Source organism: Electrona antarctica (genome assembly GCF_951216825.1).
Source record: "Electrona antarctica genome assembly, chromosome: 3".
NCBI lineage: Eukaryota > Metazoa > Chordata > Actinopteri > Myctophiformes > Myctophidae > Electrona > Electrona antarctica.
In genome coordinates this window covers 50,631,158-50,657,414 of record NC_136808.1, presented here as the reverse complement: position 1 = coordinate 50,657,414, position 26,257 = coordinate 50,631,158, and the positions used below count along the sequence as shown (strand labels likewise).

Genomic DNA, 26,257 nt, shown 5'->3' with positions numbered 1-26,257 from the left:
ATTTCATTAATTCATTAAATATTAAAAAAAGGGTTAAAACACGACCAACGCGTTTCGGCCTGCATGGGCCTTCATCAGGGTCAACTCTAGCATTTTGATGATTTGTGGTAAATTATGTGATTTCGAGGTAAGATATGCTATGAGATATGTTAAGATATGGGTTTGGGTTTATGAGGCATCAGATTGGCCAAATCATGACATGAAAAGGCTGATATATCTCAATAATGCAAATTTATATTAAACAACAGTTTTGAGGAATGAAATACTATCAATGTAAGAATAAAAGGGACCCATATATGTCAAGAAGGCGGCTATGCCTATGGTCCTTTAACTAGGCTCATCACAGCTATGCTTTATTCAACATACTAACCACTTTACTGGTTTTGATGCATATTAGGTGTGTTATTGTATGTATAGCAGATCTACAAGCTCATAGCGCGCCACCGAGTGGCGCGCTACGAGCGTGTAGGTCTGCTGTTTTTGAAAAATCGTAAAAATGCGGCACAAATCTTTGAATATATATTCTTTCAGAGCGAACGTTTTTTTAAATTTCGACGTCAGGCCTAAATGGGTTAAGGTACTATAAGGTACACAGCAAACCGGTTCTTGTGAGGTGCCAGCCAACGGGAAGAAGAATACTAATAATGAAAAAATGTATAGCCAATGGTTTATTGGGGACACAGAGGAGACCAACGTTTCGGACAGACAAACTCCCTTCTTCCGTATTGTATAAATTATGGTACACCGACAGAAAAGTAGGCCAGGGTTTCCGAGGCTACAGGATCTGTGACCCACTGACTGACGGCAGGTATCAAGTGAGCTGGTGCAGCTCCATTTACACGTTATCAACAGTTTATATTATATTAATGCTTCCCGTGAGGAACGCTGATTTATATCCTTGCACGACCCTTTTTGGACAAGTGCCGATAGGGGCCGTACGTGCGACACAATATAACAAAGCCATAACAAAGTCACATCCTCCTCCTACCAGAATGCATTTGTCCAGCTGTCACTGGCGTTCCGGAACGACAACTACACTTTGGAGACCCGGCTGAAGCAGTCGGAGAGGGAGCGGAACCTGACCGAAGAAAACACAGAGAAGGAACTGGAGGAGTTCAAAGGCTCCCTGAAGGTCAGTCCTCATGGATGCAAACGATACGATTTGGCCAAAAATGTTGTGAGATTCATTGACTTCCCTCTGAAAGTAACTTTCCGATTATTTGTTTTGATAAAGAAGAACACACTCCGTTAAATTTTGTTCTGTGTGTCTGTAAAGTGATGGAAAATGCAGTTATTATTCGCCCCTACCGTTTTTTTGATCCAACAGCAGAATTCAATTTAATCTGATTAAAAGTTACTAAAGAATAACAATGCTGCATTTGTTTTGATACGATCGAGACATACTACTATGCAAGACCTTTCTTTCATAGCTGTCATCAGGGTTGAGGGCCCTCTAGCACAAGCAGTGAATAGAGGTTATCCCTTAGTTAGGAGGTTGGGCAGTGGAAGGGTTCCACTGCTGGAACTCAGGTTTACAATGTTTTTTGACCATTTACGGTATTATTATTGTGTGTATTTTGCTTTTTCTGCCCACTCTTTCTTCCTTTTCTCCTGAAATGTACACTCTGAAGTGATATTGCCATATGTAGTCCATCTGAAGAAAGCGAGGATTATACAGAGACATTGGCGATGGAGTCACTTGGAGGGGGCATGAGGGGGGAGGGAGGGAGGAGGGGTGAACAAAATTAATCCTGGGAATTGCACTTGTGTCCTATGTATAAATATAAATGCTGTCTATACTGTACTGCTTTTTCCAAATAAAATAAATATAATAAAAAACAAAAACAAAAAAGTTACTAAAGATACAATGTGCTGTTTCTACATCTTTTTAGATGATGGCACCGCAGTGGCAGAGCATGGAGCAACGAGAGTCCTACCAGCGACTCACAGAGACAGTGTCGGTGCTAAATCGCCTGGCCATACGCCTGTCCAGCAGGGCAGAGGTTGTTGGAGCAGTGAGACAGGTGCAGAAACACACTCATCCAGGCAGTAGTTAGTCGCTATGCTAGCCTGTGTATGTTTACACATTATAACTAGTAGTTAGTCGCTATGCTAGCCTGTGTATGTTTACACATTATAACTAGTAGTTAGTCGCTATGCTAGCCTGTGTATGTTTACACATTATAACTAGTAGTTAGTCGCTATGCTAGCCTGTGTATGTTTACACATTATAACTAGTAGTTAGTCGCTATGCTAGCCTGTGTATGTTTACACATTATAACTAGTAGTTAGTCGCTATGCTAGCCTGTGTATGTTTACACATTATAACTAGTAGTTAGTCGCTATCCTAGCCTGTGTATGTTTACACATTATAACTAGTAGTTAGTCGCTATGCTAGCCTGTGTATGTTTACAATTATAACTAGTAGTTAGTCGCTATGCTAGCCTGTGTATGTTTACACATTATAACTAGTAGTTAGTCGCTATGCTAGCCTGTGTATGTTTACACATTATAACTAGTAGTTAGTCGCTATGCTAGCCTGTGTATGTTTACACATTATAACTAGTAGTTAGTCGCTATGCTAGCCTGTGTATGTTTACACATTATAACTAGTAGTTAGTCGCTATGCTAGCCTGTGTATGTTTACACATTATAACTAGTAGTTAGTCGCTATCCTAGCCTGTGTATGTTTACACATTATAACTAGTAGTTAGTCGCTATGCTAGCCTGTGTATGTTTACACATTATAACTAGTAGTTAGTCGCTATCCTAGCCTGTGTATGTTTACACATTATAACTAGTACAGCTGCAGTGGTTCTCCTATACTCTTCCATTAACCCATTTAGGCCTGACCTCGAAATTAGAAAACAATCTTCTAAATCCTCCAGTTTTCTGAAATAAATATTTTCACGATTTTTCAAAAATAGCAGACCTACAAGCTCGTAGCGCGCCACTCGGTGGCGCGCTATGAGCTTGTAGATCTGCTATTTTTCAATAGCTAAATTATAACATAAAATGGGTTAAGCCTACCCTGGTGACAGCCTGACAGGTAGGACACCTAGTGGTTGTCAAAATGCTGCCTGAAGGTCATAACAGGTCAGGAATTCCGTCTTTAAGCATAACACTTAAATGGAAGCCGAAAACAGTGGCATATTCCTGCAACATCTACAGTAAATAATAACATCTAAAAGCTATCTCCTTTTCTAATTGGTCTACGTGATGTCGGAGGGGGGTTGGAATGTTTGTTTTGCAGCAGATAAAATATCTTGGAAGATTTAATCTGATGTTATGTTTGGCCTCTGTTGGCAAAGCAAATTTAAGTAAACTAGTAAACAAGCTTCTCTTTGCCATAGACATTTCTAGTACAAAGCTCTACAGCTACCAATTTTGCTATGTGGGATATTAGTTATTTGTTTTTTGTTGTCCACTTGCTAATAGAAGCATTTACTGTATGAACACCATCAACAATAGAGGGTATGCACATGCTTAAAGTGAATGGCACATCGAGTGGCAAATCGAGTGGCAAAGCAACATGCAAAGTGAGTTTAACATTGTTTAACGTTGTTTAATGCAATCAGATTTAATCCACACAGACTTATCTGTGTGGATGAATGGGCTGTCAAGGACAGAAAGTAGTTTTTTGCCACTCAGTAGGCCTGACTGCATAACTTCCGGGTTTGATGATGATGTCACGCGCATACCCTCTATAGAGCGTCGCAGTCCCGCCAACCTTCATGACAACGCCTGGCCCAGGAAATGATTCCCAATGCATTTTTCCCATAGACATTTCAAAAAGTATTTATTTTATTTTAGTTACGCCGCGGACAAAGCCAACTTTGTTTGTTGTCATGAGTTGTCACGACTCGAGTTGGCTTTGTCCGCGGCGTAAACGTCTTTAAATAAATACTTTTTGAAATGTCTATGAGGAAAATGAATGGAGAATCATTTCCTGGGCCCTGGTAGGGGGCGGGACTGCGACGCTCTATACTCTCTGATGGACGGGTACGGTGAATTGTGAGGACAGTGTCTGCTGCAGACATGGGATATACTTGTTGCTAAAAGGTGAGGAAGAACCGGCTGTTTGAAAGATGTGTGGCTTGCGTTGACTTCCCTTCACTTTGTCCCAACAGGAGAAACGTTTGAACAAGGCCACCGAGGTGATGATGCAATATGTGGAGAACCTGAAAAGGACTTATGAGAAGGACCACGCCGAACTGATGGAGTTTAAGAAGCTGGCCAACCAAAACTCCAATCGCTGTTATGGGGGTTCCATAGACACTGGAGGTAAAGCCACACCTACAATTTACAATTTAGGCATTTAGCAGACGCTTTTAATCCAGAGCGATTTACATTAAGCAAGAACAAAAAAGCATGGGAATACATCACATATATAAAAAGCATTTATCATGAAACATGCGTAAGCTAAGAACGTAACAGTGGAATATCTATATAATGAAACTATACATATAAACTATACATATATACGATACTATTCTATACATATGTACTATGACGTGCTATGACTACATGACATGCTATAAGTAAGTGCTACGGGCCATGATGGAGTCTGAAAAGGTGCGTTTTCAGACTACGGCGGAAGACTGGGAGTGATGCTGCAGCATACAGTATGTTATGGGGGTTCCATAGACACCGGAGGTAAAGCCACACCCCATACAGTATGTTATGGGGGTTCCATAGTCACTTTGACCAGCTCAGTGGCCTTGTGGTTAGAGTGTCCGCCCTGAGACTGGGAGGTCGGGGTTCGATCCCCGGCCGGGTCATACCAAGGACTCTACAATTGGGACCCAGTGCCTCCCTGCTTGGCACTCCGCATCAAGGGTTGGATTGGGGGTAAGTCCCTGCGACATACTAGCGTCATGTCCAGGGGGTGTACTTGTACATCAAGCTGCCTCACGCTACAGAAACAGGAGATAGGCTCCTGCCCTATGGGCCTCATGGCTACAGAAACAGGAGATAGGCTCCTGCCCTATGGGCCTCATGGCTCGGCAAGACTACTATAGACACCGGAGGTAAAGCCACACCCCGTACAGTATGCTGCATGGGGAATTAAGACCAAGAGGAAATGACGTTCGCTCAACTCTCATGACAAATTATTCCTGCATACTTCTTTTTTTCCCCTTGACCTTTATTTATCCTGAGGATGTTTCTAGTAATATCCTGTTTTTATCGTTCAAACGTGTTTGGGGTCATTTTAAACAGCTACTCAGGCTTTTGTGAGAAACCCAGACAGTTTTAAAGTTGCTTAATTATGTATTTTGATATTCAAATGCACAATATGGACAAAAATGTCATATCTCTGTATTAAACATTGTGGTATCGATACGATATACAATATTACCACTGAAATTGTTGCAACATTGAAAATTAAACATTATTCAAAAACGTGGCTAAAACACAGGCTAAAACAGAGGGATGATGCTGGCTTTAGAAGTGGACGATATATTGACAATTTTTGCGATACTGATATTGCGCATGTTCATACCTCGATAACGATACGATAGCGATATATTGTGCAGCCTTAAGACAAACCATTGTAACTCCATTTTAACCATGTCACGGTTGTTCTTGTAAGGCCCCCAAGCCACCATGCCAACTTCTACAGACTCTAGTGCGACAACGCGATCCTCCAGGGTCCTCCACACGCCACTAGAGCAAAGACGGAAAAGAGGGAGCAGGGGGAATAAGGTGAAGTCGGCGTTCCGCAGCCTAGTGCGGAACGCCCAACAGTGCCATGCCCAACAGTGCCATGCCCATTCCACACCTGAGAACACTTCTGCAATCACCCTGCTCCCTATAAGACTGGACTCATTCCACAAACACATTGTCAGTACATTCATTGTTGTTCCAGTGATCTGCCTCGGACTTCTGGTTTGCTATTTTTGGTCTTCTAAACGGTATCTGGGATTTGTATAACTTTTGGGCTTCCTGAATTTACGCATTTATGCTTCTAGTAGGGGAGCCTATCAATTTCCGTGATTTTGGAATGTTAATTTTTGGAGACATGCATATCTTGATTCTTGGAGTTACCAGAATGCCAAAAACAATTTTTTCTCCAATTTTTTATGTCAGGTTTAGCATGTTTAATTAGCATAATTAGCTAATTAATTGCCAAAAACAGGAAATGGCAATAACTTTGCTTCTAGATAACTTATAAAGGTGATCTAAGAGTCTAAGTCCATGTTTGTGATGTCCAGAAATTCATCTGTTACCATCTTTAAGTCATACAACCTTTCCCAATTAGCATAAACTATGCAAAAACGAGGTGAAAATCAGCAAATTGCGGCATTTTTGTTACTTTTAGTGAACTTTGAAAGCTTCTCACAGACTCTAAGTGTATGTTTACAACTTCAGGAATAATTATCATCCTATGAATAAATCATGCAACCCTTTGTCTATGTAATAATTATGTAACAATCACACGAAAACCAGAAATAGCTTTAAGTTAATTAATAAATGTCATCTTACGGACAGTGTAAGTCTGTTTGCATGTTTAGAAAATATTCTCTTTCCATAACTAGGATATGCAACCTTTCCTTATTTCCTTTATTAGCTTAATTTGCATATATATATATATATATATAGCTTAATTTGCATATATATATATATATATATATGCAAATTAAGCTAATAAAGGAAATCAGTCATATAAAATAACTGAGAAATGGTCACAGAATTATCACGTTATTTATTCTAATATTTACAGAAATGTTGAATCAATAAACCAGTGGAGCTGAGTTTTTCATACCAGTGTTGCGGACTCTATTTCTTCCTCTTGTACTGCCATTTGTCCAGCACCTGGGCTAGAGTGGAGGACGAGGTGCATGCTCTATTAGACTATTACCTTTGTTGTTTACATTACCACACACCTCTAATCATCTGCCCTACACATGCACATCTCAGAGCAGTTAAAAAATTGAGATCGACAAGAATAATGTCATGTGATATGCACTGGGATTTCTTGCAGACACATTTGATCAGTTGGGTAATGGTGGCTGGGGCGTGGGTATCCTGTGTTGTGACTGGCAGCAGTTGAGCTCCCTCAGCGATGCGTCTCATCCATATTCAGTTGCTGGTGGCATCTGTGGGTTAGGTACATGGTCCTGATCCCATACCATTGCCTGATGATGTGAGAGGGCAATGGCTTGATTTAATGCTGCTTGTGTAGGTGGCAGCTTCTCTGCTTCTAATTGTTTGAGCTCACCAACATCCACAGGATTTGTACCGGGCTCGTACAGCTGGCAAACAAATGCATCAATCTTTTTTTACAGTTATATGCCTGCCTGACCACTTCATAGCCACACTGGACAGGGAGACCAAAGAACATAGTGAGATCCATGTAGTATTTGACCGACACCAGGGTGGCAAGCCCCGAGCCCCTACCACTTAGGGGCCCGGGGCAACACAGCTCTACATTGAGTCCCCTGACACTGATGTCTTTGTTTTTACAATCCGACGGTACCATCAGCTGTGCAAGGACATCTATTTCATCACCGGTGTGGGGAACAAAAAACGTATCATCGCTGGAGCCAGTAGTGTAGGCACTTGGTAAAACGACGACTTCAGCCTTACCAGGGTTCCATGGCGTCTCTGGAGCTGACCAGACAGGCCATTTTGCTGGCAAGGGAATTTAACCTGTTGGCCAGGCCTAAACAGGTGTGGAGGTGGTAATGGTATCAGCAGTTGCTATATACTCTATGAGCTACAAAAAGGCTCAGTTCTGACGCAGCACGTACCTAACCCACAGATGCCACCAGCAACTGAATATGGATGGGACGCTGAGGGAGCTCAACTGGTGCCAGTCACAACACAGGATACCCACGCCCCAGCCACCAATACCCAACTGATCAAATGTGTCTGCAGTGCATGTCATATTGTTCTTGTCAATCTCAACATTTTAACTGCTCTGAGATGTGCATGTGTAGGGCAGATGATAGAGGTGTGTGGTAATGTAAACAAGGCACATCTGTTGGGGATTGACGCTGACGACGACGAAGATGAAGGCCCTTCAATTAAATGTGTTTTCAAAACTTTCTGTAAATATTAGAATAAACAATCTGATAATTCTGTGATCATTTCCCATATTGTTCTTTATTGCGACCACAGGTCGCATTTACTAGGCTATGAAATTATGCATTTCTCGTCAGTTGTTTGGTCATGCCTCGTGACATCACGTGACATCATCAGGGATGGAGACAAACAACCTTTGCAGGAAACTATGGCATCGCATTTATGAACAACTTCACGCCCCAGATCCTTATCTGGGCACACGCCTGGCTCTGGGAGGTCCCCGTAGTTCCAACAAACGGGGCAACATCTCCCGGGATCGCCCAGCAACCAAGCCCACCCGGCCAGCCATCTCCAGTCTGCTGTCAGCCCCTACCCAGAGACCATCAGTGTCTGCAGCTCCCCCTGCAGGCCTGCCTCCCATGTTGGCTGTTCCGCCTCCAGTCTCTGCAGTTCCACCTGTGGTCCAATGTGCAGCATCCTCCGTATCTCCTGGGTGTGCAGCATCCTCCGTATCTCCTGGGTGTGCAGCATCCTCCGTATCTCCTGGGTGTGCAGCATCCTCCGTATCTCCTGGGTGTGCAGCATCCTCCGTATCTCCTGGATGTGCAGCATCCTCCGTATCTCCTGGGTGTGCAGCATCCTCCGTCTCTCCTGGGTGTGCAGCATCCTCCGTATCTCCTGGGTGTGCAGCATCCTCCGTCTCTCCTGGGTGTGCAGCATCCTCCGTCTCTCCTGGGTGTGCAGCATCCTCCGTATCTCCTGGGTGTGCAGCATCCTCCGTATCTCCTGGGTGTGCAGCGCCCTCCATGTCTCCTCAGTGTGCAGCTCTGCCTGCAACCCCGCCTCCTGAGCCTGCAGCTCCGCCTGCAGCCCCACCTCCTGAGCCTGCAGCTCCGCCTGCAGCCCCACCTCCTGATCCTGCAGCTCCGCCTGCAGCCCCACCTCCTGAGCCTGCAGCTCCGCCTGCAGCCCCACCTCCTGATCCTGCAGCTCCGCCTGCAGCCCCACCTCCTGATCCTGCAGCTCCGCCTGCAGCCCCACCTGCTGAGCCTGCAGCCCTCCCTCCTGAGTCTGCAGCTCCGCCTGCAGCCCCACCTCCTGATCCTGCAGCTCCGCCTGCAGCCCCACCTCCTGAGCCTGCAGCTCCGCCTGCAGCCCCACCTCCTGATCCTGCAGCTCCGCCTGCAGCCCCACCTCCTGAGCCTGCAGCTCCGCCTGCAGCCCCACCTCCTGAGCCTGCAGCTCCGCCTGCAGCCCCACCTCCTGATCCTGCAGCTCCGCCTGCAGCCCCACCTGCTGAGCCTGCAGCCCTCCCTCCTGAGTCTGCAGCAATGGCTCCTGCAGCCCTGACGCCTGCAGCTCCGGCTCCAGAGCCTGCAGCATCTCCTGTGGCGTCGCCTCGGCCTGCAGCATCTCCTGTGGCGTCGCCTCGGCCTGCAGCATCTCCTGTGGCGTTGCCTCTGCCTGCGGCATCCCTGGCGTCGCCTCCAGCCTCTGCGGCATCCCTGGTGTCGCCTCCCAAATTCTACATCTACATCTCGGCCTCCCGGTCGTCCACCAGATGACGCCACCTCGTCTCGGCCTCCAGGCCGTCCGCCAGACGATGCCTCATCTGTCTCGTCTCAGCCTCCCGGCCGTCCACCCGGCGACAACTTCACCGCCTCGGCTCAGCCTCCCGGTCGTCCACCAGATGACGCCACCTCGTCTCGGCCTCCAGGCCGTCCGCCAGACGATGCCTCATCTGTCTCGTCCCAGCCCCCAGGCCGTCCGCCTGACACCTCGTCCCAGCATCCTGGCCGCCCACCTGACGTCATCTGCTCAGCATCAGTTCCCCTCCCCCAGACCCCCTCCACCCACCCTGCTCGGTGTTCCGGTCCAGCGTGGTGGGACGTCTGGAAGCCGTCCCTTAAGAGGGAGGTACTGTCATGGTCTGTCGCTCTACAGGCCATGTCTCCACGTCAGCCACTCCCACTCTCCATTCCCTCTCTCAGTCCTTGTCACACACCTGTTTCCACCCCCTCTTCAGCCCAACAGTGCCATGCCCATTCCACACCTGAGAACACTTCTGCAATCACCCTGCTCCCTATAAGACTGGACTCATTCCACAAACACATTGTCAGTACATTCATTGTTGTTCCAGTGATCTGCCTCGGACTTCTGGTTTGCTATTTTTGGTCTTCTAAACGGTATCTGGGATTTGTATAACTTTTGGGCTTCCTGAATTTATGCATTTATGCTTCTGTAAGTGTTGCATTTTTGGACTTCCTGAGATTTGTCTTTTTGCTCCTGTAGTATTGCATTTTTGGAATTCCAGATATATTATATTACATTTTGCATTTGACTTTACTTTGGCTAAAATTACCCCAAACATGTTTGAAAGTGAAATATCCCTTTATCTCTGAGTGTACTGTCTTGCAACCACATTTCAGTAGAGTTGCAAATGAACGAATGCACACTGTGGATTTGAGTTGACTGTGTTCATAACCTTATAAACACAAACAATGTTCCTCAGATGATGGAGTTCCGCGACCATCTAGATCAATGTCACTCACCATGGGAAAGGTCAGTGTTGGAAATACTGTTTCCTGCCCAATGTTTGTGTTTAAATTATCGTTCATAATGAAAAAGTTCAGCCACAATTTGCCAAACATTGTAATTGTTTCCATGCTATCATCCATGCTTTCTCTCTCCCCCTCTCCACTGTTCCTTATTAGGCATTGCCCAGGCGCAGGGTCAGCGTCGCTGTGGTGCCTAAATTTAACCTGCTGAACATCCCTGGTCAGACCCCAGCTCTAGCACCCAACCCCCCCATAGGCTCCAACCCTGCTGCTGGACTTCCTGTCCTGGTAGGATGTCTCTGTTGTTATACCTGGTATATGGGTCGCACACACCAAGACTGTAGTTCAAATAGTTTATTTCATATTTGAAACCAAGGACAAACGTTTCGGCTATCCAGCCTTCATCAGTGTGGCTGGATAGCCGAAACGTTTCAAATATGAAATAAACTATTTGAACTATATCTTGGTGTGTGCGACCCATACCCTTTATTTTGATATGTTTTGAACGGGTGGCGCACCTATAGTCAGAGCGTGGTGGTCATATGAAGATAGACCTGGTATATTACCTTGGGCATGTCTTTATAGATGAAAGATTTAGAAAAAAACAAAAAGGACAAATTATTTCAACAAATGTAAACAAACCGTCTTTTTTTTAAAAACCCATTTAGGCCTGACGTCGAAAAAAAAAAAAAAAAAGTCTTCTGAAAGAATATTATATTCAAAGATTTGTGCCGCATTTTGAGCTTGTAGATCTGCCATTTTTCAATAGCTAAAGTATAACATAATGCCTAGATAAAACACCAAAACGGGTTCCCGCCCAGAATGGGTTTAAATAGTGATGTTTTGATGTGACACTTTTCACTAGTATGTATATATATGATAGTATTATATTGGGCTTCATGGTTACAGAGTCACCATAATACCGGTAATAACTTCTCCAAGTCGCTAATATCGCTAATAATCTAATATTATGCATTATTGGTGTTGTTAGTAATGGTTTCTTATTGTTGGTTTTTTTCTCTCTATTAGAGCGAAGCTGGTGATTCAAAAAGCAACGCTCCCACAGAGGCTGCACAGCCAACAACCGAATGGTACACAACAACATCTTTGTACTACACCAGGGGTTCTCAACGTTTTTGCCCAGGGACCCCCGGAAATGCTTTGGCAATGTCTCGGGACCCCCGCCCCGCCCCCTCCCGACCCCCAATATAAATTGACTGCTACAATAACCTTAAACCATTTTGTGCGGGAACCCCTTTTGGTGTTTTAAGCATTGTTATAATTTAGCTATTGAAAAATAGCAGATCTACAAGCTCATAGCGCGCCACCGAGTGGCGCGCTACGAGCTTGTAGGTCTGCTATTTTTGAAAAATCGTGAAAAAAAATAAAAAAATAAAACTTTTTTATTTTTATTTTTTTGAAAATAATTTGGGGACCCCCTAAAATAATTTGGCGACCCCCTCGAGGGGTCGCGACCCACGGGTTGAGAACCCCTGTACTACACTACAGTAAATGGATCATGTTATTTCGCCCTGCAGGGATTCATTTTCCAATAATGGCCGCCTCACTGTACCTTATCCCGTTTATTACGCAGCTGCGTTCTAGCAAAATCAATACTTCGACACACAACATTGATTTAAAGATGATATTGTTGATCTTATGTTTCTGCTTCCGTATAGCATGGTAAGCAGAGGCAGAGCCTGTTAGTGACAGAAATGACAGACCACACATTGCAGCGATTGACCAGTCAGAATTATGGAATAATGGAATTATGGAATGATGGAAGTACACATGCAGACACGCGACTGACTGCACGTATGCATGCAGGCCAACGTGCCCATATGCATACTGTACTTATAGCCAGAGTGCTGAGGTCAAGCCGGGGAACAATGGGCCAAGACAAGCCTTAACTCTCCTCCCTTATCAAAAGGACTTTTAGTTTTTTTGCTGCATCAGGAACATTGGATTGTTTATATGACCTCCAGGATATACTAGCCAGGGACCAAACCCAAAAGAACTACACTGTATATGTAGCAGAGGCTGTTTCACCATACAGAGAGAGTAGGGTATAGTACAGTACAACACTAAACTGTATATGTAGCAGAGGCTGTTTCACCATACAGAGAGAGTAGGGTACAGTACAACACTAAACTGTATATGTAGCAGAGGCTGTTTCACCATACAGAGAGAGTAGGGTATAGTACAGTACAACACTAAACTGTATATGTAGCAGAGGCTGTTTCACCATACAGAGAGAGTAGGGTATAGTACAGTACAACACTAAACTGTATATGTAGCAGAGGCTGTTTCACCATACAGAGAGAGTAGGGTATAGTACAACACTAAACTGTATATGTAGCAGAGGCTGTTTCACCATACAGAGAGAGTAGGGTATAGTACTAAACACTAAACTGTATATGTAGCAGAGGCTGTTTCACCATACAGAGAGAGTACGGTAGGCCTATAGTACTAAACACTAAACTTATGTAACACCTCCATTATCCATGGTTGTACTGAAAATAACTCTGCAAGTTTAAAGCCCAGCTGCCGCTGATTGATACGCTACGCTGAGGTGTAATCTAAACATTTGTGCAAGAGTCTGACACAGGCCAGGCACAAGGCTCCATTCATGGCCTTGTTATAAAGGTGATTCTGAGTAGAGTTCTCCAGTATTTGTGCTAGAAGACCTCCCCGTGCCAAGGGAAGGGCGGCGTTGTGGGAGCGGAGAGACACGGAGAGAGGCAATAACAGTCGTGCAAAGTGCCCACTGAGATCTCATCACATTTTTAAGAGCTCCCATGTTCGCATTTTTGGCCTTTGTTTTGTTGGGTTTTACGTAAGCCCTGCCTGTGATGACGGCTCCAAAACACACATACTTGGATTCAACCACATGCTCCGGTTGGTCCATTAAGACAAGGCCACAGTGTTGTGATGGAACAGCCTATAATGTCCTCGCAGTAATCATAATTTCTGATGGCATTGGCGTTGTTCTTTCCTATCTGAAACAATGCAGTGGAAAGGGTGCGTCAGAGCAGGAAGGTGAGCCATCTGCTCCAACCAAGCCTCCAGTCAACTTGGACGAGATCAGAGCAGAGATCAGAGCAGAGATCAGAGCCGAGATCAAGGCAAAGATGGAAGAGGAGGCCTACAATAAAGGGTGAGGCTGTCTCTCCACCCCTCCCTTTACTATGATGTGCCCCCCCCCCCCCCCCCCTCCCTGCATATGCATGTTGTTGACACCATATTGTAGTAAATCATCATAGTTCAATGACTCCATGTGAGTCAATGTACTGTACATACTGTATTATAGGCCTATATAATATTTGCTGTTGTGGTTTAACCCATTTTAGGCCTGGCGTCAAAATAAAAAAACCGTTGAAAGAATATTATATTCAAAGATTTGTGCCGCATTTTTTACGATTTTTCAAAAATAGCAGACCTACAAGCTCGTAGCGCGCCACTCGGTGGCGCGCTATGAGCTTGTAGATCTGCTATTTTTCAATAGCTAAATTATAACATAATGTTTAAAACACCAAAAGGGGTTCCCGCCCCAAAATGGGTTAAATGTATTTATGTGCAACATACTTTGGTTAAATGTGAGTATTATCCCAAACGCAGTTACCAGGAGGGAATTAAACAAAGTAAAGTAGAGCTCCCAGAAGTCAAAGAGGAAGAAGAAGAAGAGGAAGAAGAGAAAGCTGAAGAGAAGCTGCTGGTGTCTGAGAGGAAGGACGAGGAATGTGGTGGAAAGATCCTGGTGTCGGAGAGGAAGGATGAGGAATGTGGTGGAAAGACTCTGAAGAACAGCAGGTAATAATAATAATAATAAAACTTTATTTGTATAGCACCTTTCATGACATGAAATGCAGCTCAAAGTGCTTTACAGAGCAATGAAGAGAGAAAAAAAGAAAAGAAAAGCAAGGCATAAACATTAAAAAACAAGAGCAGTAATGCAATACAGTGAGGACATGAATAACAAAAGAAATGTAAAAAAAAATCTATTAAAAGCAAGGGTGTAGAAGTGGGTCTTGAGCTGTGCTTTAAAAATGTCTACAGAGGCTGCCTGTCGAAGGTACAGTGGGAGTTTGTTCCACGCCGTCGGCCCGTAGAAGCAAAAAGCTGCTTCCCCGTATTTTTTAGTTGCCATTTTTTTTAGGCAAAGCGAGCAGGCCAGCAGTGGAATACCTTAGGGGGCGGTTTGGGACATATTTAGGCAGGCAGTCATGTAGGTAGGAAGGTGCGAGACCATAGAGCTTTATAAACAAGTAAAATAATTTTAAAATCAATCCTAAAAACAACCGGAAGCCAGTGCAATGAAGCTAAAACTGGAGTAATATGTGTAATACTGGACTAATAGGTGATTGTTATTCATTTGCTTGTTCTTTTTCATACAGAAACAGGATACAAAAATCACACCCGTGTGAAGTGAGGGGCGCTAATATATTAAAGTCTAACTCATGTTGATTTGGTGATGTAAAACAAACGGTGCCAACACAAACATTAAACGCCATTAACAATAAAGAGACAATATGACGTAATGAGTTACATTATGACGTACATTTTCCCTTCATTGTCAATGGCGTTTACAACACAAACATTGAACTAAAGACAAACGTTAAACCTGTGTATAGGAGGGGCTAGCGCAAAAATTATGCGTATCCTCAATTATATCATTTATATTGTTGTGTCATGTAATTGTGACCGCAGGTCGCAGTTAACTATGGAATCTAGCATTTCCTGTCGGTGTGTGTGTTGGTTGGTTGGTCGGTCGGTCGGTTGGTCGGTCGGTCGGTCGGTCCAGAGTAATCTAGTAAGAGAGTGGCGACACTAGCGTTGACTCCCATTGTAACGGAAGTGCTCATTCTATCCCAATGTTCCAATCCATAGCACCCGCTTTGCGGTCAGATCAAAGCGTGTCGCCACTCTCTTACTAGATTATTCTGGGTTGGTCACCCCAGGCAAGCCCCCATAGGCTTATATGGTGCCCAGGTCATGGTGACATCACGTGACATCAGCCCACATATGGTGCCCAGGTCATCGTGACATCACGTGACATCATCAGGGATGGATACCTGATGTCATAGTAAATGCGACCTGCTGTCGCAGTTAAGCCCATACATGGAGATCCGTGATGTCATCAATATTGGCCAGCAACTCTACATCTGACCTCAAACCTCAAACCCTTAGATCTCCATATATGGATATATGTCATAACCTGTTCTGACATTCCATATGTTGATCCTTCCCCATCTATCCTTCCTCTTCGATTCCACTCTTGACTTATACCTGTCCATGTGTGTGTGTGTTAAGGCTGTCCCTGAACATTCGGGGTTCGAACCTTCGCTCGTTAGGGTTGGCACTCGAATCTTAATTAATGGGCTTGAACCATTCGTTTTTCCCCCGTTTTTTTTCTTTTCGTTTTGTGCGTGTGCGTGTTACACTCGCACTTGGTTGTGAAAACCAACCAAAAGCTATTTTCGTGCTCGGACAGACCCAGGGACACACATAGCTGTCTATAAATTCAAAATATTTGAATTTTTACTTCAATAAAATAGCTGATTGACCCTAATGAACAACTCCACGGTTATCCATCCATCCATCCATCTTCAACCGCTTATCCGTAGTCGGGTCGCGGGGGCAACAGCTCCACCAGAGTGCTCCAGACTTCCCTCTCCAGAGCAACATTAGTGACTTCCTCCTGGGGGATTCCGAGACGTTCCAAGGCCAGTGAGTCGATGTATTTCCTCCAACTGCGCCTTGGTCTGCCCCGGGGTCTCCTCCCAGTGGGACGTGTGTCGAGGACCTCCCTAGGGAGGCGCCCGAGAGGCATCCCAACCAGATGCCCCGAACCACATCCCTCCAATGCATCCAAACTAGTGATTATATGGCTACTTTTTTTCTACCTTTCTAACCCTTTCTTCCTGATTCGTTATCATATACTCTGCAAGAGCTTTTGGCCATCGGCTCACAACAAGGGCTAAACACTACCGCAAATCCTGCTGGAGTGTTTCCCATCGAGATCGTCAGTCCACCGAGTGCTGTCTATCCACCTCCCCCGCCTAGGAGAGCTACTAGGCGGAGGAGAGACCGCAAACAGAGACGGGGAAGGAGGGGCGGGGTAAAACTCAAAGCTAAGCGGAGAGCAAAGCTCTACCCCGAACGGCTTCCACTACCTAGCCTCTTCCTCGCAAACGTGCGGTCTCTGGAGCCAAAAATGGATATACTACAGCTGTGGATAAACACTTGTAAATGGTTTGGGGACTGCAACGTTATGATCATGACTGAAACGTGGTTAGGGGACCACATTATTGACAAGGTTGTCGACTTACCAGGACGCTGTCTTTTCAGGGCAGATAGAATTGTTGACGGCAGCGATTCCAACTATAAGACCAAAGGGGGCGGTCTGTGTATTTACATAAACACCGCTTGGTGCACAAACAATGCCCAAATCGGGAGCCACTGTTCTGCAAACATTGAATATCTCATGGTCAAATGTAGACCTTTCTATTTGCCTAGAGAATTTTCAGTTATCATCATAATTGCAGCTTATATCCCACCTGACGCAAATGCTAAAGAAGCAATGAAAGTGACTTTAACCACTCTAAATGAAAGACTGTCCTCCCCAGATTCCATCAACATGTGTCCTGCCCCACGAGAGGGGAAAACATACTGGCCCATGTCTATACCAACATTGCAGGTGCATATAAGGCCACCCCCAAACCAAATGTGGGCTCATCTGATCATATTTCTCTTTTTCTCACCCCCAAATACACCCCCCTCATAAAACGTGTAAAATGGTCAAAGTGTGGTCAGAGGAGGCAGATTCCACCCTTCAGTCCAAATTCCACCACACGGATTGGAACATATTTGCCACCCATGCCACCCAGGACTCCCAGGTCCTGGCTCATGTGAAATCCACCATCTCACAAACCCTAGACCAGTTCCAGTTTGCCTTTCGGGAAAACAGGAGCACAGAGGATGCCATTGCTACAGCCCTACATTTTACTGTCTCTCACCTGGATATTTCAAACACGTGTGAGAATGCTATTTATAGACTTCAGCTCAGCATTTAACACAATCATCCCCTCCAAACTGATTAAAAAACTTACCAACCTTGACATTGACCCCCTGCTCTGTAACTGGATACTTGATTTCCTCGTGAACAGACCCCAGCAGGTCAGGATAGGCAACCTCACCTCCTCAACCATCACCCTGAACACTGGTCTCCCGCAGGGTTGTGTCCTGAGCCCCCTCCTATACTCCCTCTTCACTTTCGACTGCACACCTGCACATGGCTCAAACCATGTCATCAAGTTCGCAGACGACACTACAGTGATTGCAGGCCTCATCAAAAACAGCGACGAACGTGCCTATATGGAGGAGGTACAACACCAGGTGAGGTGGTGCGCAGAGAACAACCTCGCCCTTAACACCTCCAAGACAAAGGAGCTGGTTGTGGACTTCAGACGGAGCAGAGGGGGGCAGCATGCTCCGATCCTCATCGATGGTGTGGAGGTGGAGCGTGTCACCAGCTTCAAGTTCCTAGGGGTCCACATATCTGAAGACCTCTCCTGGACCCTAAACACATCATCCCTCATAAAGAAGGCCCACCAGCGTCTCTTTTTCTTGAGGAGACTAAGGAAAGTCAAGCTATCCCACCTGACTCTGGAAAACTTTTACCGCTGTACCATTGAAAGTACATTGACCTACTGTATTACAGCTTGGTACGGAAACTGTACTGTTGCAGAGCGGAAATCACTACAGAAGGTGGTGAAAACTGCGCAGCGTATTATAGGCTCCTCATTACCATCGATTGAGTCCATCCACAAACAACGCTGCCAGTCTAAGGCCCTCAGCATCATCAAGGATGCCTCCCACCCCAACAACAGACTGTTCCACCCCTCCCATTCACAGAGGAGAAAGGGCTACAGATGCCTCAAGACAGCTTCTTCCCCTCAGTTATTGTCCCCCCCCCCCCCCCCCCCCCCCTCTTCACTGTCTGTACATACACTGTTTATTTCTTACTGCTTTTTATTATTGGTACTACTACTATTGGTACACTACTAACACATTATGATTACTTTTGTACTGCATTGGAGTGATGCCAACAGATCAATTTCGTTGTACATGTGTGTAAACTGTGTTCAATGACAAAATAAAATCCATCCATCCATCCATCCATCCACCTCAGCTGACTCCTTTCCAGGCGAAGGAGCAGCGGTTCTACTCCGAGTCTCTCTCGTGTGACTGAACTTCTCACCCTATCTCTAAGGGAGATCGGCCGCTTGTATTCGCGACCTCATGGTCATGAAGTGTGGGTCTAGGGCATTCACTTCTAGTCATTTGTACTAGTTGCCTAGTTGCCTAGTTTACTAGTCGACTAGTCGACTAGTTGTTTAACTACCTATTATGTAAAAAATAAAAAAATATTTGTACATTGAAAAACTGTGTACATGGTGACTATAACTATAATCTACCTGATCTTGAGGCCTACAAAATCGGGAACAAAATAAAAAATAAAAAAAATAAACTTTTTTTTTTTTTTTTTCTTATCAACTAGTCAACTAGTACCAACAAGGTCGACTAGTGGATTTACTAGTCGTCTAGTAAACTAGTCGACTAGTTGCTTAATGCCCTATGTGGGTCCACTGTTATTTCTTTATTTATTGTGTGTAGCATGTAAAAACTAACCTGACTCCGCCAGATGGGGCAGCAGAGAGTACACTGGGTTCCCCCCTCCTGCTCCCATCTGGGAACTCTCAGGCAGACTTGATGCCCGGCCACAAAACGGCCTGGCTAGAAGCTAGAAGCTGCTGCTAGAAGCTGCTGCTGATTGGCCAGGCCGTTTTGTGGCCAAGTTTCAAGTTGTCCTGAAAAGGCGACCCCAGTGATGATACGTAAATAGTATGAACCTTGGCTTGCACACCAAGCAAATTAATAATGTTGCTCAATACTTTACTGGTCCTATAATATTGTTCAGTCTGTTACAGTTCAGTTTATTTAACCCATTTAGACCTGACGTCGAAATTAAAAAAAAAAAAAGTATTCTGAAGGAATATATATTCAAAGATTTGTGCCGCATTTTCACGATTTTTAAAAAAATGGCAGACCTACATGCTCATAGCGCGCCACTCGGTGGCGCGCTATGAGCTTGTAGATCTGCTATTTTTCAATAGCTAAAGTATAACATAATGCTTAGTTAAAACACCAAAAGGGGTTCCCGCCCAGAATGGGTTTTAAAGAGCCATGTGTGTATTTGTAGGTAAATGAAGCCATTGTCTTCTCTCTGTTATCTTTACAGCAAGATGGAAGAGGTGCTTCTCATCCTTGATAGAATTTGCCCCAACTTCCCCAAGACGTTCGGGCGGAACCGACTTCTCTGGATTACCCTGAGCTTTTTCCTGTTCATGTTTATCGTTGTCAACATTATTACCTACGTTAGTGACTACTCCAATAGCCATGGGGACATGTCAGGAGAAAAGGCTATTGCTCCAGGAAAGAAGACAATCTTTGGACTGAATGTAGCATCGCAACCAAAGAGCCCCACCACAGAATAACACAGACTCCACACACAATGTTTCCTCTGAAGACAACTCGTACTCATTTCTCCATATCACCACACAACGTCAACTTGAAGATGTATATTTGTTTGGAATTTTGTGTTTTCTTTTTTATCAGTGTTTCTCAACCAATGGTTCATGTACCACTAGTGATCCGTCAAATACAAAAACAAAACCCTTTGAACTGAGAGGCATATAGTGTGCACGGGCTGTGGGAGGGAAATCTTGAAATGAAATATTGTCTGTTAAGGGCTTGACATACTTTGCACACTGAAAATAGCAGATTTATAAGCTTACAACGCATCACGGATGTGGCACATTGTGAGCTTGTAGATCAGCTATTTAAAAATAAATGATAATAATAATAATAATATAGAAGTGTGTTATGCCTTATCAAGTAAATATATAGAGTAGAGTAGCCTACATATTGGTGGGTTGGGTGGTCCTTGAGGATTGTTCAAAATATGTTAATGGTCCACACCACTGAAATAAATGATTTGTCATTATCAAGTGCTGTAATAGAAATATTGCCAGACTGCGGTGGTGAGGAAACGTGTAGATAATTTCTGTTTAGGGACCAATTTAATAAATATTTATTTACATTGGATACATACATTAATGCTTTCCTGCTCTGTAACTCTGAATGTTGTCTTGAGGGAGTGAATGTCCCTAAATATGGATTTCTGTTAAATGCAGCAATAATAGATACAAAGTGTACATTAAACTACACTCTAATGTGTATTTCTCAGGTTCAGCTGATTAAAAGTAAAAAGCCTATGAGAAATGTTAACATACGATATTTAAATAGAGGTTAAGAGAATGTGTTGTGCCTTCGGTAAAATGTCTATATTATGTATTTTAAACAGACCTTTAGAATTTTGAATATAAGCACATTCCAAAGTAGTTCCTTAAGTGCAATACTTTGCAGCTGATTGTTCATTTGTGTTGTTAATTGTGTCCTCACAGCACTGAAAGTTTCTTTATGTATGAGAGCACTCTGTAGAATGCAGCACATGACTTACTTCTGTTCCTTCCTAGCCACATGTGTGCCTACCTGTGTATGGTGTATGTGTGTGTATGGTTTTTATTTTCTGCAACTTCACCTTTAAATAAAGGTGCGTGAAACCATGCTGTCTATCATTGTCATCGGGTAAAACAGGGTAGAGGAGGTAAAACAAACAGCTTTTATGAGTATCATGTGTATTGGTTTCCTCGGGGGGGCATGGCTCATTTAAGCCATTTTGGACTGAGGTCGATTAAAAAAAAGGCTTCTAAATCCTAATGGTTTTCTGAAAAACCCATGTTTCTATGTCAGTGGTGCTCAACCTTTTTCATGTCAAGGACCCCCAGAATTATCTCTATTGGGCCACGGACCCCCATCTGAAAATATGTAGTTCCAGGGACCCCCCAGAAGCCAATACTTTAGTTAAAAATGTTCGCTCTGAAATATATATTCAAAGATTGGTGCCACATTTTCACGACTTTTCAAAAATAGCAGACCTACAAGCTCGTAGCGCGCCACTCGGTGGCGCGCTATGAGCTTGTAGATCTGCTATTTTTCAATAGCTAAAGCATAACATAATGCTTAAACACCAAAAGGGGTTCCCGCCCAATATGGGTTAAGGCAGTAAAGCCAATAATACAAGGAAAGTCTTCTGCGATCCCACTGCCATTCCAATAAAAAATGAATATAACAATAACGGTAACTCAATTATCTCTCAGATTCTGTTAAGTACTAGGTCATAAAAAAATGCCTACTCACTGAGCTGACGCCTATCGGAGCTGACAAAAACACTGCCTGCCCATTTGCCCGTTTGCGTCATTTCCTCCTGGCAGGGGTTTTGATGAGGTGTTTTTCTGGAAGTGGGATGTTGCTGTGTGTCAAAAGGCCCATCAGAGGATGCTGGAGTTCAGATGTTTGTTCATCACTGGGTAATGCCCAGAGGAGGAAATCATTTGGCGTTAGATATCCCATTCCAGCGTTGGGCAATGATGACACACAAAGATTTATCGACTGCAGAATTAATTAACTCCAATGTTTTCATTATTTCAAACATCAATTTGTATTGAGCTTGTATGAGCATACTGTGGTCAAACTATGATTTCTTAGTGTGTTTTTGCATGCATTTTTGTTAGGGGGGGAAAAAAGAGGGGGATTTTCATAATAATTTTCATAATAATTCCATTATTCTTGGTTAATATAGTAATTAACGTCAAGAATAATCTTATTTTTAATGCATCTCAGCATCCGTTCTATTCTGTTGTGTGAAGGAGATACATTTTTTTTCTTGCATTATTTGTTATTATTTATCTTTTTTATATATACAGTATATATATACAAATTCTAAATGTAACACATTTTTGATCAACCCTAACCCTAATGCAAGCTTTCTATTGGTTTGTGTTGTAACATTTATTTTGTCCTCCTTTTTTTCCCTTCATTATTCTTGGACAAGGTTCCTAAAGCATATGATTGCTCTTTATTTGACCTGCCAACAGTACTTCCCTCTTCCTTTTCCCTTACTCGCTGGTAATCTCTAAATCCTACAGACTACAGTCACCCCTATGTAACCCCTTCATTTGACTCACAGACACACACTGTGTTAGACCTGTCATCCTCCTCTCATCCATCTCTCCTGCATTCAATATGATCTGGCTTTGGACTATCTCAGTGTTGCACATCACTCTGGCCATCTCAGATCAGAATATGGACAGACCATACAGGGGTAAGGAATTTATTTATTGATGTTTGGATGTTTCTATTTTTATTATCTATGCAAAATGTGTAGCCAGCTTTGGAAAGTGTTTGCATGCACTGATCACACTAGCCTACCAAACTATTGTTAGAAAAATAATCAATGTGGTAAATTGATTTAACAAGTTATTCATCTATTAATTTGATCATTTTTCAGTTACACCTGCAGCAGGCCATAGCATTGCTGGGGTGTTCCAGGTCAGCCACGTGAACGTCTACAACCAGCCTGACTATGCCTACAATGCCTCTGAGGCCAGGGAGCTCTGCCAGTCTCTGGGCACCACCATTGCTTCAAAAGCCCAAGTGCTGGAGTCTCTCACACAGGGTTTGGAAACATGCAGGTAAGGAACACCTACAGAAAGGTAGATGTACAGCAGTTTGCAGTGAAATCCTGAGAGGGAACAAATGGATCCGTAACAGTCCACCTTCCTACATCTACAGGTTTGGATGGATTGATGAACATTTTGCCGTCATCCCTCGAATAAAGCCGAGTGAGAGCTGTGGTCAGAACAGGACTGGGTTGGTGCCATGGCGGGCTCCTGTCACTCGGACATTTGATGTGTTCTGCTTTAATGAATCAGGTACAGTAGTGTGTTCTCTTTCCACATGCTTTTCATGCCACACATTAAAGGGAACTCTGCTTACAGACGTAATTTAAAGCTGTACTCTATCTGTATTATTCATATCCTTCCGGAGACAAGTGCTGCTATTGTTTCCACTGAGCTAATATAGCATGCCTGCTTGCTCAGGGGAGAAATATAATTTTGACCTTTCCGGCCAGTAGTGGTCCTACATTACCAGACCACAGGATAAACGACTCAATAGAAGAGCAGGGAGGCCAAATACAACCACTTCAGTTATGTTAGTTAAATAAATAAAAATATACCATAGATTTTAAAAATCACACCCGTGTGAACTGAGTGGTGTAAGGTATTATATAGCCTGATCAGCTGTGTTCTGATGTAATGTGACGTAATTAAATCAGCATCAACCAATCAACATCAACCATGCTCATTTTTTTTGCACAGACAGACTAACAAAGCCAGTTGTAGGAGTGGTTTACACCACTCAAAAACGGTTCTGTTGGTTGGTTGGTCTGTCCTTCGGGCCAAAAACGTTCAAACAAAAAGCGGTTTATCACGAATTACATGCCTGTTATGACCTACGACAGACAAAATGATGATGACGGTGGTTTTAAAAAGGACAGGAGCACTTGTTGGTGCACAAGTGCTCTACTGTGTCACAGACACACATGCAACAATAATATTTTAATGAATCCTCAATAGATTACAGATATTAGGCAAAATCTGAAATCTGGTCTGTTAGAATAAATCAACATATTGTCATGAAACCTCAAATCTCCACATTTCAGCTGTTTTGTTAGGTTTTTTTGTTTGTAAATGAATGCCTTACTTTGTCAGTGTCACAAAAAAGTAGCCGATCTACAAGCTATGCATCACGATCGATGCAATGAGTTGTAGGCTTGCACATCTGCTATTCTTTTGTTTGTCTGTGGGTTTTATAAATATTGAACCAATGAAAGGTTTTAACCAAAGCTTGTGACTACTGTATATACATTGGATCCATAACGCTGGTTATTTCCTGAAAAGTAACTGTTTTGGATGTACATGGTTACCACCAGACAGTGACAATATTATATATTTGAAATGTACTGATATATTTAAAAAGAAATCTCCAAATACAGTATTCTATTAAATATTACGCATGAATGACCCTGTAGATTGAACCTGAACCTGTGTGTTCTGGGCATTCCTAGAAGTCTTCTGAGCAGCACTTTCACTCATTGTATGAACAGATGAGTCTGAGAGGAAAGGGGGAACATTGAGAAAACAGGGACTTCCTGTGTAGTCCCAGAGGTCCTGTAACAAAACCCTAACAATTCAGTCAAAAGGAAATGCTTCGCCCCGCAGCTACAGTGACATTCAAAATAAGATACTGAATTGCATTATTGATTGTGTTATTGAGACGTGCACTTAACATTCTGTCATGTAAACTGCATTTATTATAGATGTGACACAATTGAAGGATGCCACGACCGATAGCCCGTCGTTGACCACAAGGAATCACCGAGGCCACGCACGACTTCCTTCCCAGACTACAACCTCCACCTCGAATCCCCAGAAAACATTTAACACTCGTCTAGACAATTGGCCACATCCAGCCCGGTCCATCCCTGGATCACTCTCTTCCCCTACGCTCCTTTTGACTGTCTCCGAAAGTCCAGAGACAGGAACAGATGTACCTCAGGCACTGAGCAGTTCACAGTCATCTATTGGAGGTATGAGATATTTACGTCTTGTCATCATCAGTGTTTGTTATTTGTTTATTTAGTTATTTTGTATTTATTTATGTCTCTCCCTATTTTATTGTTTTTCAGCTCCAGCAAAGGCATTGGTCATCACCTCAATCTGTGTACTTCTTATAGCAGCAATAGCCATCCTTGGATATTTGAAGATGTGGGTGGTTTTTGTTGTAAAAAAACAAACAAATAATTTCCCAGGCCTAAGACAACTGTTTGTATGATAAATTATTATAACATAATTATAACATTTGCACAATCTCTGATTCTCTTCATCTGAATAATAGGAACCAGAGCTGTTCTTTGAGCTGGGATGTGAAACAGCCGGATGAATACATTGAGACAGAAGAGTGGACGTGTGTAAAGACGACGGTGAAGGATCCACAGATAAATGCACAGGAGGAGGTGCAGATTGACGTGCAGAAGAAGAGTGGACGTGCAGAAGAAGAGTGGACGTGTGTAAAGACGACTCTGAAGGATCCACAGATAAATGCACAGGAGGAGGTGCAGATCGACGTGCAGAAGCAATGACATACGACCAACATCTGTGCCCACACACCGTGAACTCCTCCTAATCATTTAACTCTGAACCCATTTTGGGCGGGAACCCCTTTTGGTGTTTTAAACATTGTTATAAAAATAGCAGACCTACAAGCTCGTAGCGCACCACTCGGTGGCGCGCTATGAGCTTGTAGATCTGCTATTTTTGAAAAGTCGTTAAAATGTGGCGCAAATCATTGAACATATATTTCAGAGCGAACATTTTTAACTAAAAAACTTGCTTCTGGGGGGTCCCTGGAACTACATATTTTCAGATGGGGGGGTCCGTGGCCCAATAGAGATAATTCTGGGGGTCCTTGACATGAAAAAGGTTGAGCACCACTGACATAGAAACATGGGTTTTTCAGAAAAATGTTAGGATTTAGAAGCCTTTTTTTTAATCGACCTCAGTCCAAAATGGGTGTCCGAGTTTCTACATCCTTTTTAAACTCTCGGAGCAAAATGTACATGATGTTTTTGCTGTACAGACGATGTC

General features: G+C 43.6%; 2 protein-coding genes across 7 annotated transcripts in view; both read left to right on the top strand.

The window, feature by feature from the left end:
- Positions 1-21,274, top strand: part of mrvi1 (murine retrovirus integration site 1 homolog) — a 58,682-nt gene extending 37,408 nt beyond the window's left edge. For all 6 annotated transcript variants that reach the window (XM_079497079.1, XM_079497080.1, XM_079497075.1 and 3 more), the window contains 9 exons: positions 992-1,132; positions 1,893-2,024; positions 4,131-4,284; positions 10,541-10,590; positions 10,743-10,874; positions 11,616-11,677; positions 13,600-13,743; positions 14,205-14,396; positions 19,888-21,274. In XM_079497079.1, the coding sequence (XP_079353205.1) occupies positions 992-1,132; positions 1,893-2,024; positions 4,131-4,284; positions 10,541-10,590; positions 10,743-10,874; positions 11,616-11,677; positions 13,600-13,743; positions 14,205-14,396; positions 19,888-20,143 (1,263 nt within the window). In that variant the 3' untranslated portion in view covers positions 20,144-21,274. The remainder of the gene's footprint in view (positions 1-991; positions 1,133-1,892; positions 2,025-4,130; positions 4,285-10,540; positions 10,591-10,742; positions 10,875-11,615; positions 11,678-13,599; positions 13,744-14,204; positions 14,397-19,887) is intronic.
- Positions 21,275-22,774: 1,500 nt separating this feature from the next.
- lyve1a (lymphatic vessel endothelial hyaluronic receptor 1a) lies at positions 22,775-25,811 on the top strand. Its single transcript, XM_079497214.1, has 7 exons — positions 22,775-22,872; positions 23,059-23,242; positions 23,343-23,482; positions 24,931-25,200; positions 25,300-25,378; positions 25,509-25,626; positions 25,726-25,811. Exons 1-7 carry the CDS (start codon positions 22,794-22,796, stop codon positions 25,750-25,752), a joined length of 897 nt encoding a protein of 298 aa, XP_079353340.1. The 5' UTR covers positions 22,775-22,793; the 3' UTR covers positions 25,753-25,811.
- The last annotated feature ends 446 nt before the right edge of the window (positions 25,812-26,257 follow it).

Excerpts from the sequence above, each read along its gene's own strand:
- lyve1a (XM_079497214.1), top strand. The coding sequence starts at position 22,794 with ATGATCTGGCTTTGGACTATCTCAGTGTTGCACATCACTCTGGCCATC. Across the intron at positions 25,201-25,299 it reads TTCACAGTCATCTATTGGAG|CTCCAGCAAAGGCATTGGTC; the intron begins GTATGAGATATT and ends ATTGTTTTTCAG. Across the intron at positions 25,379-25,508 it reads ATCCTTGGATATTTGAAGAT|GAACCAGAGCTGTTCTTTGA; the intron begins GTGGGTGGTTTT and ends TCTGAATAATAG.